Source organism: Arvicanthis niloticus, chromosome 6, assembly GCF_011762505.2.
Source record: "Arvicanthis niloticus isolate mArvNil1 chromosome 6, mArvNil1.pat.X, whole genome shotgun sequence".
Lineage (NCBI taxonomy): Eukaryota > Metazoa > Chordata > Mammalia > Rodentia > Muridae > Arvicanthis > Arvicanthis niloticus.
In genome coordinates, this window is record NC_047663.1 from 50,389,285 (window position 1) to 50,407,159 (window position 17,875).

The 17,875-nt window shown below is 42.6% G+C and overlaps 2 protein-coding genes and 1 non-coding gene across 5 annotated transcripts in view; all 3 read left to right on the forward strand.

Moving 5' to 3' along the window:
• The window catches only part of LOC117710282 (NACHT, LRR and PYD domains-containing protein 1a-like), a 51,430-nt gene extending 42,391 nt beyond the window's left edge, over positions 1-9,039 (forward strand). The window contains exons 12-15 of one of the 3 annotated variants that reach the window (XR_013111227.1): positions 791-932; positions 1,940-2,071; positions 6,240-6,284; positions 6,714-6,811. Coding sequence is in view for 2 of the 3 variants with exons in the window: in XM_076936404.1 (XP_076792519.1) it covers positions 791-932; positions 6,240-6,284; positions 6,714-6,994 (468 nt within the window). In the remaining variant the exon portion in view is untranslated. The other 2 variants (XM_076936404.1, XM_076936405.1) reach the window with 2 other exon arrangements.
• A 3,757-nt stretch (positions 9,040-12,796) lies between these two features.
• On the forward strand, positions 12,797-12,929 carry LOC117712186 (small nucleolar RNA SNORA17). The gene has a single exon (XR_004607253.1). It is a non-coding gene; the product is annotated as a small nucleolar RNA SNORA17 (small nucleolar RNA).
• A 3,187-nt stretch (positions 12,930-16,116) lies between these two features.
• LOC117710976 (NACHT, LRR and PYD domains-containing protein 1a-like) overlaps positions 16,117-17,875 on the forward strand; it is a 44,239-nt gene continuing 42,480 nt past the window's right edge. Inside the window, exon 1 of the mRNA XM_034506331.2 lies at positions 16,117-16,254. The gene's annotated coding sequence lies outside the window, so the exon portion shown is untranslated. The remainder of the gene's footprint in view (positions 16,255-17,875) is intronic.

Below are 17,875 nucleotides of genomic sequence, written 5' to 3' on the forward strand. Positions count from 1 at the left end.
GGAGACTTGAGTACTTGAGGAATTGGATTCAGTTTGACATTGAGAAGGTTCTGGCTAAAAATGGAGAGAAGCATCCCAGGCTGAGGGTCTGTGAGCAGGGCTTTCAGGATGAGCTCTCACTCATCCATGGCTGTAATGGTTTGAATCTGAAATGTCTCCTACAGGTGTAAATGTTTAAACAGTTAATGTTGGTCTCCAGACAGTGGTAGTATTTGGGGAATTTGTGGAACCAAATCTCTAAAGTCTGTCTGTCAGAAGCAAGCCATATGTGGCATCCCTCAAGGCTTACAGCCTTGCTCTGCTCCCACCTCAGACTGCTCATTCCTGATCCTCTGGGATATAACAGGCCATGACACAAGTTTTTCTGCTAAGAATGAAGCCCCAGCTTCAATGCATTCCCCACCATGGAACTAAACAATAACAAAAACCTTTCCTTAAGGTGCTTCCTGTCAGGTCTCCTCAGAATACTGAGAAAAGAAACAGCATGCTGGGTGCCAGCTGGGTCCTCAGCCTTGGGAGTTAAGATGCAGGTTCAAAGGCTGAGGGTCACCTCAGTGCAAAAGATAGTGTCTACTGTGGTATGCAAGATCAAGAGATAATGAGGTTAAGGAAAGTCCTGATTTACATGAGTAGAGGCTTCTCACACAGCCTTTTTCTCAGTCTCTCTGTCTCTATCTCTCTTACTCTCTTTCTCTACATGTCTGACTCTCTCTCTCTCTCTCTCTCTCTCTCTCTCTCTCTCTCTCTCTCTCTCTCTCTCTCTCTCTCTCTCTCTCTCATCTATCTCCAGGAACTGGAACTGTGTTACCGAAGCCCAGGGGAATCCCAGCTCTTCTCTGAGATCTGCGCTGGACACATGGTTTCAGGGATTAAGCTGCAAATCCGAGACAAGAGGCATATGAAGCTCATATGGGAGGCCTTGCTGAAACCAGGTAAATTAGTTTAAGACCAGAGACCCTAAGAGTTGAAGAAAGTAATGATTAGGGAGAGGTGTATTGTCATTATTTCTTGGTGCCACAAAATAGATCAGTCATGTGGTTTTCTAGATCAATGAAAGGTGGTAGGAGCACAGTTTACAGTATGACACTGTGTTAGTCAGCTCTTCACAAATGTGACAAATATATAAGAAAAGAAAACTTTAGAGGAAGAAATTTTCTTTGATTCAAGGTCTTAGAACCAAGTTTCTGTTCATGATCAGTTGCCTCCAGCACTTTCAGCTTGATGTAAAACAGGATTTCATGGGAGTGGGAGGAGAGAAGGCATATCTCAAAAGGAAAAAGAAGGGAAGAGAGATGGAGAGAATGGGAGTAGGAAGAAGAGGAGGAAGTGGAGGTAAGAAGAGGAGAAGGAAAGTCCATGCACAATGTTCTCTCCTGGACGTGCCCACTGACTGTCCTCCTCTAACTGTATACTCTCATGAGATTCCATTTCCATTCTCAGTACTCACTCCATGATGAGAGCATTGGTGTGTAGCTTCATTCATAGACTCACAGCCCTCAGGACAGTCACCTTTGAATACTGCTGCAGGGCCAGTCTTTCAACACATGATCATTTTTCAGGGAACACTTCTTATACAAGTCACCATATACCCTAAGCCATATTTTCTCTATCCTGTCTTCTCTTTCTGTTCCCACTGCCCTGGAAATGACAGATTGAGGTACACTAAGATCTGGCTCCAGTTCACATAATAGCTCAGGTTTACAGTGAAGGGATTTTGCCAACATGAGATACTCAATATTAAATTTATACATAATGTGTATTAATAAATTATTTTTAACAATTTTGTACTCACATAGAATTCATTCTAGTCACTCTATCTTTAAAAAGTAAAAAAGGAAAAGAGAAAAGTTCTCTCTTCTCTCCATCCTACTCCTGCCAGCTCTGCTTCTTTTCTATAAATCTCTTTGACACAATTTAAAGGCTTTTCTTCATCTCCCAGTGTTTAACTTGGACCAACTCTGTGACCACAAGTTTTGTATTATCCTGAAGAATCAGAGTTTAACTTGGACAATCTGTGTGACCAAGAGTTTTATACTATCCTGAAGAACACAGTGATCTCACTCACCAGCAGGTATACAGATGGAATATTTACCTCCCCATCTCCCATAATTTATTATTTGGCAGTAGTTTAACAGTAAGTGCACTGTCCTGCAAGTTGCTACCCCCTGGGTAGCTGATTAATGGACAGGCCCAACTAGTGAGGGTCCAGAGACAGGAGGTGTGGGTGTTATGGTTCATGATGGCCATGGAAACACCCTGCTTATAAAACATCACTTCACAAACCTTCTCCATACAGTATGTTGCTGTATTCTCTCTAATTCTCCCCTGACAATGTTGCTTAAGATTTAATGGGGTGATATAAATGACTTAATTATAGGGATATTCACTCATATTTTTTTCTCAGCCTCCTGTACAGCCATAAGTGTGTGCAGTCATCTCCATTCACACCAAAGAGAGACTTTTATGATGGAGGTTGAAAGTAGCTTTTGCCTATGGTATAAACATAGATATTTAGAAGGTCATTAGTACTATGTCCATTTAGATAAGCAGCAATAGTAGCTTCTCTCAAGAGTCTAAGACTTTTATGAAACTGGGGTGGTTTATTTGTTTTACAATATTTATATTGCTAGTGATGGAGTCTACCTATTTGAGTCAGAATCATGGATCTATTTACTGATACCATTATGTTTGTGCCACTGTACAATAGAGGGACCACCTTGCCAGGTTGTTTTTTGATCATAGAGAACACAGCTGGGTCAAGCTGCTGTTGATGTCTTTGCTTCCTCAGCAGCCTGAAGGCTAAGCAACAGGGAGAAAGCTTCCAACTCACCTCCAGCTTCAATTCCCTATACTGCATGTCTAAGAGATGTGGTATATTAAAAAATAATGCCTTATCTACTAGTTCTTCTAGGAAACTGATTGGAATGGCATGAGCCTGTACCATCTTAGTGACCTCCAGGACTTCCCTGCCCACAAACTCCTAAGGAGGTATCCCACATTTGGAACTGCGTTTTTAATTTGAAACTCATTACTTCTAGGATTTCCATTTCAAGCCTTGTTTGGTGTTATGTTTTTTTATAGTTACAAAATATTAGGTTTCCAATCTACCTCCATTTTACCAATCTCCTACTGTCCTTTTTTTCTGTTCTTTAGGTGACGTCCCATTTCTTGTTTTCTGGTTTCAGGATGTTTATAAGCTTCATATGTGCAGTGTGTTCTTTCCTTCTAGATATGGATTGTCTTGCTTGATATCTTTCCTAGTTTGTACACTTACCTTTTATAATGCCATTTTCTTCACAGCTCAGTCAAATCCCATGGTATGAATGTGCCATATATCCATTATCTAATCATCTCTTGATGGGCATCTAGGCTGATTGCATTTTCTAGCTATTGGGAACAGAAGTTCAAGGAGCATCGTTGTGCAAATGTCTCCATTGTAGAATACAAATTTTGTTGTGTAGTGCCAAGGAAGTGTAATGAACCCCCCAAATCAGACTAGGGCCAATTGAATGCAAATCACAACAGGGTCTTTATTCAAACTGGCTCAGATCCCTCAGCCCACTACTGAAGAACAGGATGGATGTGATGGAGAGGACACCACATTTCTATAGGAGTAAGGCTTTATAGAAAGGAACAAACAAGGGTGAGTTTTTCTGGCAAGCATGTAATTGGAATCCTATTATGGCCTTTAGCATTATTGGCTGCTACTGAGAGTCTGACTATAAACTTATCTTTTGCTTCCTTCTACATTGGTGGTCATCTCAAGGGCATGGGCTTGTTGGGAATTAAATTGGAAATGCTGAATTTGTTGGGGGAGATTTCCCTAGAGACCCTGGTCTTGTTGGGGTTAGCCTAGAAACTGGAGCTAGGCTCTGGTTTTGTTGGGGGGATAACTTAGAATATAATGCTAGATACCAGGCTGACAGTTTACCTGAGTTTAAGTTCTCTAAGTAATATGAACTTAAAAGATTTGGTCTCTCAGTTTGATACATTACCAGGAGTGTAAGGTTGAGTTTTAGAGTAGTTCTAATTTGAGTTTTCAGGAAGCCTCAGATTTATTTCCACAGGGGCTGCTCTAGTGTGAACTATTTCTATAATTGTTTAAGTCTTCTTTTTCCCATAGCCACTCCAACATTAGTTATCAATTGTTTCCATCATACTGGATATTCTCAAGGAATTAGAAAGAATTATAAGTAATTTTAACCGGTAATTTTCTAATAGCTAACTGTTCCCTAGCCCTGTTTCCTCTTCTTGTGATTAATCACTTGTTGCTTCTATGATCCCATCTTACAACCTTACAAGGGTAATTCCTTATTTAGGTTTCTGAGTCTCATGTATATTCTAGTTACAAATCCTCTGTGAGACATTATCTAGGAAACAGTTTCTCCCATTATCACCTACATCTTCAGTCAATTACGTTCTACTTGTTATAGAGAACTACTTCAGAGTGGTGAGATACAATTTGCCAATTCCTATAATGGTTTTACTTCCTGTGCTACTAGAGTCTCATTCAGGCAAATCCTAACTTATGCTACTGTGTTGAAAACTACTCCTTATTTGTCTACCAGTTTCAGGGTTGATTCTTTCATGTAAGTTTCATATATTTTGTAATTGAATTTTTAAAGGTTACAAATAAGCATGTAGGTGAATTCATCAACATTTTACCATCTAGGTTTCCCAGTACCATTTGTTGACAGGATGTCTTTTGTTCAGAGTATATTTTTGCCTTCTTCATCAGTGTCCAGACCAATGAGTTTGTGTGGATTTTATCTCAGTCCTCTATTCTATTCAAATAACCTGTGTGGTTGTTTTCTGCCAACACTGTGGCTGGTTTTAATACTATGTCTGTAATATTAATTAGAAACGAGGTGCGAGGACACTTCCCACACATTTCTTTTGTTGACCATTACCTTAGCCATGCTTCATCTCTAGTAGTTACACATGTATCTCAGAACTTTTCATCCTCTATCAGTGAAGTGTGTCTCTATAATACTGATTGGGACTGCACTGGATCTATAGAGTTATCCTCCTTCACCTGGGTGAGCCACAGGGGGGAAATTGACCTGTACCAGCATCCTGCCAGGAATGGAATCTCATCCCAGCATTTACTCATCAGGCAGTCCTAGAGAATGATTTAACACAAGACTCTGAATAACCTCACCTGTAACTGAAGATCAGAATGAGTAATGAGCAAGGGGTTAGGAAAAGTAAAATGCTGTTCATACACATCTCATAGTATGACCCTTAGCTGATAGGATCAAGGATGCTATTTTTCTTTATATTAAAACCAACATTTCCCCTGCATTTTGTGGGGCATGGGTAGGTAGTTCTAGACAGTGTTTCTCTGTGTAAAAAGCCCAGGTCTTGAACTCACAGAGATTTGCTTCCCTCAAGCTCCAATGTGCTAGGATTGAAGACATGTGCCACCATACCCAGCCTCCATGTATTTTCTTAATTCTGTCCTTTGGGACTCATAAAGATCTATTCCTTTCCACATGAGAGAGTATTTAGATATTGGAAGATTATAATCATGGCCCACTCATATCCTCAATTTACATCTTGGTTTCAAAATTCATAGTTACTCTGTCACTTTCTTCATTAAATACTACAGTTTATCTATATTTCAGAATGCACCAAGATGGTCCACCTAGAATGGATTGTATCCTCTAACATCTTTTCTTCACTAAATGGAACCAGGGCTTCCCAATCCTACAAGTCCTCTAGCTGACATCCATAAACTGTTAGAGCACAGTGGATGTAGGGCCCTTTCAATCCCTTGAGGCTTATTCATGAGCTGCAGTTTATTAATGTTCTTCACTTGTGGATGAAATTCATTTGCTATTCCCCTGTGCTCTGTATTGCTTCACCTTAACTCCACCATCAAATCCAGAACACAAGTGTGTCATTTGTGGGTGTACAAAATCAAACAAAGACAAAAGGGTTTTGTTTGTTTGTTTGTTTGTTTGTTTGTTTTTTACCAAAATGATTTAAGTCTTCTATCAAGGGACTTGAATGTTTTCCTCAAGGAATTCATTCAAGGTCTATTCTACATGATGATAGGCTAGGCCTAAGATGCCCTGGGTAATTTAGGAACTATTCACCCTCCAGATTGAACTATTCACCCTACAGAATATCTGTAGTTCATTCTCAAAATCCCAGGCATCAATAGGAGTTTCACAGAATGTACTGAGTGTTGGCATGGACAACATTACGGATGCTTCATCTCTCTTTTCTTCCAGGAGACATCAGACATGTACTACCTATGGTTTCTCCAGCCCCCAAAGGTTAGTAAAAGCTCTAAGAGTCTAGAGAAGCCAATACTATTCTGGTAATATATAATCTTATCCATAAGAGATGGTCTAAGAGTAAGAAAGGGAGCCTCAGTTTGCAAATCACACCAGAATATAGGAGAGGCTCATACTCAAGCAGAGTTCCTCTCACTCATCTTGCTGCTTACCATGGTAACAATACATCTACTCACTCCCAAATTGAATACCCCACCAAGAACCCCACCTCCTGGTTATGCAGAGTGTCATACTGATAACTTGCCTCAAGAATGTAATGCTATTTTTCTACTGGCCTTCCAGAGGAAGAAGGGAGCTGGGATATAGAAGAAAAGAGCAGTTATAGGAAAAAATCAAGAAGTGGGCAGCCAGTCAGAGACCCCAAAAGAGTATTTCCTTGCTCAGTGCCTTTCTCATCTTTATCCTTAGATGCTCCTTCCATGCTACACTTTGTGGACCAACATCGGGAGCAGCTGGTGGCCAGAGTGACATCAGTGGACCCTCTACTGGACAGGCTGCATAATCTGGTGCTGAGTGAAGATTCCTATGAGGCAGTGCGGGCTGAGACCACAAATCAAGACAAGATGAGGAAGCTCTTCAGCTTCAGCCGATCCTGGAGTCAAGCCTGCAAAGACCAATTCTACCAAGCTCTGAAGGAGACCCACCCTCACCTGGTTAAGGATCTCCTTGAGAAGTCCTTAGAGTCCTGATCTGCCTGAACTTCCTTTGGTCCTTAGTTTCTCCATCTGTAACCAGTGGCCATGTGAGTTTCCTTTCTGAGAGCACTGTTTCCAGGATACCTCTTGGGGATCCAGATGTTTCCCCCTTGGTTTCTCCAAGCCAGATGGTCATGTGAGAGCATCTCAGAAAATACCCAGTGGTGCCAGTAAGTCTATTCAGGACTTTTCTAGCCTGCTTTGAAGGTCAGAGAGGCCAGCCTCAAGCCAACCTGACCCATGAGACAAGAAGGATGGGGATCCTGAGAATGGAAGCAAAGAGATGATGGTTCTCCCTGGAAAGTGAGTGTCTTGTGAATAGGAAAGGAAGGGGGCTTTTAAAACTCATGCTGTATTCTCAGATACAGAGGTATAAAGAAGTCACATGATGTAGTATGAGACTCACTGCCAGAAACACCTCAGATTCAGTGCACATTGTGAATTAATCTTGAACAGTTGCATATGCACACACCTTCTGTTCTTGTGATGAATTTGTAAGCCTCCCTTTTAGTTATATCATCCCATATAGTCAATGTCTTATGAATAGGTAAGGAAGAGGGCTTTTAAAATGCATGTTGTTCCTCAGATGTTTTATTGTCCTGAGTATCACAGAGCCTTGGTATTCAGTAAAAAGCTTGCAAGTACTGGAAGAAGTAAGTCAGGCTTTTAGCAGAAGCAAGAGGGTAGTGGTCTTGATTATTGCTGGTATAACAGCTTTAATTACATTAATTGTTAGCACCACTGCTTTTGCAATTGCTTTGACACAAGAAGTTAAGACAGCTACTTTTGTCAATCATTTAGCAAAAAAATGTTACTAATGTGTATAATATACAAGAGGATTTAGATTGGCATGTGGAAGAATGGATTGATGCTCTTTATCCTATTCAAATTATTGAAAGGAGGTTCAGTGTTTAAGAGTAAGGAGCCATCTTGAGTGAGTGTCATGCCAAATATCATTGGATTCCTATTAGTTGTAAAATTTACAGTGGTAGTCATTATAATTAGGAAAAATTTTAAAGACACTTGCAGTGTATTTGACATAAATTTAACACCTCTCTGGATGTTTTAACTTTGCATAGTGAGCAAATTTAAAGAATTTAAAGAATGCTGCTCTGCTGAGCATTGATTCGATAGATACTGCTGATAAAATTACCCATGGCCTGAGCTCAGTATTTCTATTTTGGTCAAGCTTCAAGAATGGCATATATAGCTTGATCATGCCAGCCATTTTTGTCCTGGGAATACTTTTATTCCTGCCCATTGTGTTAAAGCTTGTTTTTTAACAACATCAACATGTTAGCAGCAAAAGTCCATGGCTTGAACCTGAAAATGGACCCCCAGACAGAGTTATTTAACAGGCTGGCAAGCCAGAAACTGGTAAGATTTTGCACAGAGTCTTACCAACCTAAGGCAGAAGTGCATTGCTTTTGATAATGCATATTCCATGACAAGCAAGGAAGGCATTATTGTCAGAACAACCTAAGATAGGCTAAGTCTTGTTTATGAAATAAAATACGGGGAGAGGCTGAGAGCTTTGGGGGCTTCTTGGCAAGAATCTGACATTGGCCACGGAGAAGGAAGTGGACTTCAGGCAGGAATCTGACATTAGGCTAGAACAAAGAAGTAATTTGGTAGGAATCTAAATCTTAGGCTAGAACAAAGAAGTAATTTGGTAGGAATCTAAATCTTAGGCTAGAACAAGGAAATGCACTTCAGGCATGAAAAGGACTTTGGGCTAGGACAGGAAAGTTGGTTCAGACATTTGGGTCATCCTGATATGCCCCTAGAAGCAGTGATCATGGGAGTGTTTACCGAATTTTGTTTACTGTCTTGCTTGTTCTTTCACTATTTGTGTTTTTGTCTTGCTTATTTCTTGACTATTTGCATATATTGTATTGATAGTTCCTCAACCTATAACAGACCTTAATACGTCCATGTAATTAAAATGGCATAAGAGCAAAAAGGAGGAGGGGCAATTGGATGGGGGTTTCTAGGAAGGGGAAATGGGGAAAAAGGAAGACATTGGAATGTAAATAAAGAAAATATCCAATAAAAATAATAATACATAAACAAATAAAATGCATGTTGTCTGGTCAAACAAATGTAGGGAAGTCACATGATGCAACATGGGACTCAAAGACAGAAGCACCCCAGACACAGTGCACATTGTGAATTAATCTTGGGCATTTGCGCATGCACACACCTTCTGCATTGGGATGAATTTGCAAGGGACAATTTTAGTTACATCCTCACTTAAGGAGTTGTGAATCATATCTTAAGAAGCTGATGGGTGTGGAGGGACCCATGGTTCCAGGCACATATGTAGCAGAGGATGGCACAACTTAAAGGGCCAGCAAATATCTTCAACAAAATTATAAAAGAAAACTTCCTTAACCTAAGAGATGGCCATAAACATACTAGAAGTCTACAGAACTACAAATAGATTGGACCAGAAAAGTAATTCTTCTCATCAAATAATAGTCAAAACACCAAATGCACAAAACAAAGACAGAATATTAAATCAGTAAGGGGAAGGTGTCAAGTAGCATATAAAGACAGACTTATCAGAATTACACCAGACTTCTTACCAGAGACTCTAAAAGCCAGAAGATTTGGGAAGATGTCATACAGATCCTAAGACAACTAAAATGCCAGCCCAGGCTATTATTCCCAGCAAAACTCTCAATTACCAGAGAGGGAGAAACCAAGATATTCAATGACAAAACCAAATTTAAACAATATACACCTACTAATACAGCCCTACAGAGGGTAATAAAAGGAGAACACCAACACAAGGAGGGAAGCTACACCCAAGAAAAAGCAAGAAACTAATCTCACAACAAAATCAAAAGAAGAGAACCATGGAATCATAATTCCACCTCTAACAACAACAAAAACAGGAAACAACAATTATTGGTCATTGATATATCTCAACATCAATGGACTCATTTCCCCAATAAAAAGACATAGGCTAACAGGTTTGATAGTAAACAGGCCACAGCATTTTGCTGCATACAGAAAATACACCTAAGTGACAAACACACACACTACCTCAAAGTAAAAGCATGGAAAAAAATTTTCCAGACAAATGGGCCCAAGAAACAAGGTGGAATAACAATTCTAGTTTCCAATAAAATAGACTTTCAACCAAAAGTTATCAAAAAGATGGGAAAGGAATCTACTTACTCATCAAAGGCCCCCGGCTGAGGGATGGGGACACCCACCTTACTCAAAAAATATTAATCCAGAATTCCTCCTGTCAAAAGGAAGTGCTGGGACAAAGAGTGGAACAGAGACTGAAAGAAAGGCCATCCAGAGACTGCCCCATCTAGGGATCCACCTCATCTGCAGACACCAAACCCAGACACTATTGCTGACGCCAAGAAGTGTGGAACCATGAAAGGGGATCTTGGCTTTTGGTAGAATCACTGGCTGGAAGTAGCCCAGGGACCCTGCAAGGGACAGGCATCTATTCCACTGCACTCCCAGAATTCCAGCTCCTAACACATTGCATGGAACTCCATTAACCTGCACCGTTCAGTCACATAGGATGCAGCCCCTCCCAGAGATGTTTAAGTCACCCTACACAGGTAGAGGGCATGGCTATCTGCTTCAGCCTCAAGAGATTTCCATATTAATGAGTTACCTAAAGGCCAGAGGGTGTAGCTAATTAAGTATTCTTTTCCCAGGCCCTCTTCCCCCTCTCCCTATTTAAGTCAGGTCCCCCTGGCATAAGGGGGTGGGGGTACACATCCAGATTCAACTACCATCTGCCATGTCAATAAAGCTTATGGAACCCCAGACTTTCTCATGTCATTGGAGCCTACCATAGTGCTGCTGTCCTCAGGGAGGGCTTCCCTGCATTCCAGCCACGGGAGGTGTCTTTCAAGCCAAGCAAGTAGAACAAGTGAGCACTTCCCATGCGGTGCTGTACCAGAGCCCTCTCTCTTCCCCCTCTTCTCTCTTAATGCATGGGCTTCCTGCAAATGTCTGTGGTCTTCCATTGTTCCATGAATAATCTCTAATAAATTCATTTCTATTTTTTAAAATGACCTTAATGAATCATTCTTTGCTTTCTGGAAAGGAGTTAGGGGCAGATGCTAGCTTTATATCTCCCCAGAAAAGTCACATGACAGTTGATCAAAAAATATTTGAACACCCCAAAATAAAAGTATACACTATGTACAGATATAGACTAAATGTAAAAAATGTATATCACAAAATGTTACTTAAAAATATTATCAGATTATTTAAACTCAAGATCTTTAATTTTATTTATTGTTTCTGTTTTGGTCTCAAGTCTAAATAGTCCAAGAGAAGTTAGAAATTATCTACGAAGTCCATGTAGAATGTGTGTGATCTTGTGACTTTGGGAACTAAACCTCAAAACAGACTAATATTATAAATCAAACTGTGAAGTATTATGATAAATTAATCACCTTTCCTGGCAGCGTTTTTATACTATAATAACACAATTTAAATTATTTCAGTGTTTTCTTGAATAACTTATCAAATATAGCTAGCTTAAAACATTCTATTGAATAAGAATGTTTTAGGTGAAAATGTTTTAGATGATAAAATAAGGGGTTCCTTCTGAAGTAAAATGACAAGCAATAATCATTCATAGGCCAGAAAAGTATTCAATCACCAAGAGAAACCTTGTTACCAAGTGGTGCTGCACAAGCCAGACACCTGATAGTGGAAGACTGACCTCTCACACTGCAGAGCACTCAGCTTAAATGCACCAAGGACGTTAACACAGACCTGAACCTGAAACTGCCCGAGGGAAAGAGGGGAACACTTACTTCATGGAGCAGCACAGGAGCGGGGCTTTCTGAAGAGGACTCTAGTCATTAGAGAAATGAAGCAAACTGAGAAATGGGACCATATGAAATTAAAATGCTGTAGTCTGGGGCTCATGGTTGGAGTCCATGACCATCATTGGTAGGAGCATGGCAGCAGACAGACAAGCATGGTGCTAGGACTGTAGCTGAGAGCTCACATCCTGAACCACAAGCATGAGGCAGAGACAGAGACATTAGGAACTGTGCAGTCTCTTAAATTCTCAAAGCTTGCCCCAGTGATGCACACCTCCAACAAGGACACTCCTCCTAATCCTTCCTAAACAGCTGCAACAACTTCAGACAAACATTCATATACATGAGCTTATGGAGGCCATTCTTACTCAGACCACCACAGTGTCTCAGAACAGCCAGAATGCTAGTCATAATACACTACATAAATGCTGCCCAGGGTATTGGAAAAGATGATATTTTATTCATTGTTTCTGGGAGTTGTATTGGTCTGGAAGATTAAAACATATTATGTGAGAAAAAATTGATAAAGTGAAATTAAAAAGGGAAATAAAACAAAAGAACAAACCGTTGAGGTCTCTCACAGGATGACTCAGCCGGTCCCTCTTTGGTGAATAGCAATTTTGTCTGAGGTGAAATATTCATCTTGGAAGGAAACTTGTTTCAACACAGGATGTGTCTTCATTTGCTTCCTGTTGCTGAGATAAACACCAGGACTGCACACAGGCTGCTTGGGGAGGAACATGTTCACTTCACTGTACAGCTTACTGTCTTTCCTGAGGAGACAGGGCAGGAACCAAAGGACACACACTGCAGCAGAGGCCATGGGGGAGAGCTTCTCACTCACTGGCTTTCTCTCCAGGGCTTGCTCAGCCTGCTTTCTTACAGGACACAGGACCACCTGCTCAGGAATGGCACCACCCACAATGGACATTGCCATTCTGTACCAATCATGCTGTCCCAGGAAAAGATTACCACAACCCCTGCCCCTTGGAGGTGTTGCAGATATGGCTGCCATGTCACATGTGGATCTGTAGGTGGCAGAGAGGAGATAGCCTATGTCTAGGCTCAGTGTTCTGACCTATGGACTTCTGAATGATTAGTAACCTAACACAATCTGAACAAAGCAAGCCCAAGACAGCCAAGATTCCTGTGTACTCCCAGAGTCGGGAGCTACCTCAGGTGGGGAGCTAGGCCAGGCAGGGTCAAGAGTGAGCCTTAGGCAACCACCATGGGCCCTGGACATGGAGCTAGCCTGAGATGGCCACCAGGCTGGACGATGCATGTAAACCAAGAGCATGGGTAGCAGACCATGCCTGAGAAGATCTCTGTCTAGAGCCATGAAGCATAGGCAGGGCATCACACTTCTGAGACTAAACCTGAGGCCACCCCAGACATTCAAGTCCCTCAGGCCACTAAGAGGAGAGAGTAAGTGGTGGAGAAATGGAAGAGAAAGAGAAACAGAAGGATGTGGGCACACTGAAGAGAGGCAGAACTGAAGACTTGAGGGTAGTGAGGAACAGCTTGATGTGAGTAGCCAGTGATGCCACCTGGGACCCTGGTGAGACATTTTCCTGTGCTGCCTCTGAGGCCACATCTGGAACCATGGTCCTTCAGCAGCAGGGATGAATTACCACCAAAGGCCAGACAGAAATCCCTGGTCTGGGTTGCTGTCCAGGGACATACTGATTTCTGGGGGCTGTGCAGAAATGGCCCCACCCTTCTCCTGTGTATTGTGGGAAAACAGGCCCAGGGGCATCAGAGCCAGAGAGCTGAATCTGCCCCTGGCCAGCTGGAGTACTCAGGGGAGTATGGAAAAGTTGCCCTACCACTGTCTTTCCAAGGGTGACATGGATGAGGGAGAGATACTCCCCTCCCCACTTCAAATATTCCTTCACCTCCTGAAACAAGCAGCAAAACAGGCCCTGTGTGCATGAGTACTGGAGAGATGATCCTGCTTGAGCACTTGGGAGAAGGACCAGCGCCTCACCTGGGGAGCATGATACAGCTGCCATTCATGATGAGAGCGCAGAGGAGCTGGTCTTCTTGAGCACATGAGGTAGCACTGAACTTCTCTGCCTTGCATCAGCTTGGGGGAAGGAGAGATTTCCACCCTCCCCTTACCCCCATAACTGGCAAGAGAGCTGGCCCTGGGTTCATGAGATTGGGAGAGCTGGTCATGCCCCTAACCTGCTGCAGTACTTGAGAGAGTAGACCCTGCACCTGGCCTGCACAGCACAGTAGAGCTGGCACTGAATGGGGAGGGGGGTGGTTCGCAAGCTAAGTCTGAGTATATAAGCAGAGAGGAGTAGGCTCTGCTCTTGTTGCCACCAATGTCAGACTGTAAAGCTGGTCCCAGGATCTGGAGAGTAGGAAAACTGGCTCTGTCCCTCACCTGCTACAACACTTGGGAGAGCAGGTCCTGCATCTCACCTGGGCAGCAGGGTGGAGCTGGCCCTGGTTGTCAGGGTTGAGATGAGCTGGCTCCAAGGATGTGGAAGACAGCCCAGCCCTTCATCTACTGCAGCACTCAGGAGAGTAAGCCGTGCACCTCACCAGGGCAGCAGGGTGGAGCTGGCCCTGATGGCATGGGCATGAATGAACCAGCCCTGAAGGCAAGAGAGTGGGATTGGGTTACATGATGTGAAATTCTCTACCAAGAAAAAGTAAAACAAACAACAAACAAAACATTGACACAGGAGGCTCCTGTAACAACCCTGATGTCATGGTTTCAATCATAGGGCACCACGTGGTGGAAAGAGAGAACTGAATTCTGAATGTTGTCTTTTGATTTATACATGTGCACCATGTCATGAGCATACACATACACACATACACACATATACACATGTAACACACATGCACACACACATGCACATGTACAACACAGACATACTCACACAAGCACACAATAAATAAATAAATGTTAATATTAAAAAATAACCACCTCTCAGAGACTGTGAGCATCTCTTGTACTGATACTGTGGGTCAGGCACTTCATGGGCATACAGACCTTAACAATCACCACAGCTGCCAAGTGCTGTCAGCCAAAGGCTTCCATTCTCTTTGCTGAGAGACATGACAGAAAGAAAACCAGCTTGTGGTGTTGAGTCTTAACGAGTCAGCAGGAGAAGAAAAGAGGGTAACTCTGGAAGTGCTGCAGAGAGCAAGTAACAAACTTCTGACAAGTGGGAAATCATTCCAAGACACTGGTGAAGCCAGTGCAAAGGTCCTGAGGTGAGCACATTCCTGGTGTGTTCGAGGAATAGGAAGGTAGAGCAGCAAGCCCATGGCAGAGGAAGTGAGAAGCTTGAAGTAGGATTTATTACCAGAAACTGGGTGGGGCAGGAATAAACAGGTCATGTAGAACCCTGTGAAAAACTGGAAGGAACCTGTTTGTCACTCAGAGCAAGACAGAAGGACTAAAAGGTATAAGTGGGGAAGATATTTAAACTAATTCACTATTAGATGTGTGACTCTGGCTTCAAGACTGAGAATGGACAAAAGAGCCAGCAGAGAGGTAGGATGCTGGGGAGAGATCCAGGAGCCTGGCTGGACCAGCCTGCTCCTTTGCTACAATAAGGAGTCAGATAGCACAAGTGTTGATAAGATGGTGCCGGGCCTAGGAGATGGCTCAGTGGATAAGCACTTGCTATGCAAGCTTAAGGATGTGTGCTCTGATCCCCAGCATCCTCACAAATGCCTGCTGGGCATGGTTACAGGTTTGTAATCCCAGGTTTCAGAAAGATGAAACAAGAAGTGTCCTGGGTTAGCTTCCTAGCTGGACTAACCAAGTCCCTAAGCTTTCAGGTAACACACATGTGCATGCATGTGAATCCACTTGCATATGAACATGCACACATACCACACACTTATGGAGAAAGAATACAGTGTTGGTGAGAATCAAAACCTAAATCTGATGTTTAGGAGACATCGGGAGCCATAAATAAATAAATAAATAAATAAATAAATAACAGACGGGGTTTGTGGCCTAAGATGCACTTACTAAAATGAACAGCCTGTGACTGGGCAGGCTAAAGGGAAGGAGAGAAGCACAGAGATCCAGAGCACAAATCTGGGGAAAATCCAGGAACTCTTGCTAAGCTGGGACCTATTGGCAAACCTCAGGTCCCATATTAATAAACGGTAGAACTGAGCTCAGACATCAGTCCTGCGGTCAAGCAGGCAGGGCTTCTGCAAACCCGGATGAAGCTCACAGCCTGATTTCTCCAGCTCAGGCATCTGTAGAGACTTATTAGGAAACAAGCGGAATCATGTTCAACTTCCACTCCCAGTGTTTACAGGAAGTACATCTGCAGCTCTCTGACACCTGCCTTCCTGAATATGGGCCAGCGCCTTTTTCACTTTTAAAGAACAGTTTCCTACCTGAGGACCCTTATTCAAGGACACACACTCCAGTGGGTACCAGAGAAGAGTAGGGTAAGTAGTGGGACCCAGATTCCACCAAACCATTTAGTCCTGGGAAGATAAGGGCTGGCCTCACTTCACTAAGGAGTATGTGGCAGACAGTGGGACCTCATCTTGAAAACCAGGGCCCAGGACCTCAGCCTCTGCTTGGAGTCTGCAGGCCAGCTCTGATGGGTGATAGACCACTGCATTCACCTGTCTGGTTCATGTGCCTGCTCCTGTCATAGCCTATCCTGCACCCTCCTGTCTGCCCTGAATCTGCAGGAATAAGGATCCTGAGTGATGAGGTATTAATATATGTGATATATATTAAGTATCATATATGCAATTTACAGGGGGTGGTGTGGGAGAGCCAAGATCTCCAGAGAGCTAACTTAGACAAAGTTAGTGAAGAAAGCACAGGAAACCTCAACACAGTTGCCTTAGAATTGATAACCACAGTGCACACAGAGAATAGTGAATCCCCAGATATTATAATCTTGATTCCTCTGAGGCACAGGCTTCAGTGTTAGATCAGCCTTACCAAGTCCAATCCTGGAAAAGGACACAGAACTAATGTTCCTTTTGTCCTTCTATCAGGGCCTCTAAGAAGTTGTGTGTCGGTCTGACCCCTGCATACATGTGGCTCTTTGACTTTCTCTGAGTAATGTGTCTTCCATCAAATTGTTAGTTGGCTCTATATCGTTACTCCTGTGTGGCATCCAAAGATAGAAGACTTCTAAAGATTCCTTCAAAGAGGCTCACCTGAACTTAGACTGAGCCTTTACTACCTACCCCTCTGTCCTATATTCTCCCACCTTACCCTGGGTCACAGTAATGGCTGAAGTGTTGATCTCCTTAGAGTGGGACATTAGAAAAAGAAGAGGATAAGGGCATGGGATAGTGAATTTCCTGAATAGTCCCATCATGCATTCTGCATCACTGCATTCCTGTCCTCCCATGCCCCTGTCCTTGGTACCCAAGCACCCCCTTTTCCATCGCCAACCCCTCATTCATTGACTCGAATCCTTTAATCCCCCTAACCATCATACTCTAACCCTGCATCCCTCCCTTTTCTTCTTTATTTCCCCACTCTCACTCTCTAGATGTCTTCCCACTTCTCCCTCTCCATCAATTTCTCTGCATAGGCTGATCCAAATCTTTCCTGCTGTGATTCTCCAAAGTTAAAGAGAGCTAGATCTCTTGCATACTGCTACTGTGGGGACTAGTACCTTACTTCAGGAACAATACTGCTATGAACCAACAAACCCAACAAACCCAAGGGGTAAACAGCACCCAAAGGTTTAATGAAGGACCAGACCAAAAAAAATCTAGTGTATAATGTCTTCCTAAGGATGGGCTTTTAGTATCCTCTGACTCAGCTCCTTCCCTTGATATCTCCATTTTGCCTTATCTTCATACAACATTTTTCTTAAACCTTTAAAAGTTGTACACAAGGTCCTCCTGGATCCAATCACTGCCATTACTCAGTCCACATTAGGACAATGGCTGCCCTGGCTAGGGGCCTACTGAGTCCTCTATCCTCCAAGTCATTGTACAGTTCACAGCTGTACTCAGGTGATTCAAAGGTTTCTCCAGAAGTAAATGGCAGCAATCACATGGTGTAGGCAGCAGAACAGATCAAGTTAAAACT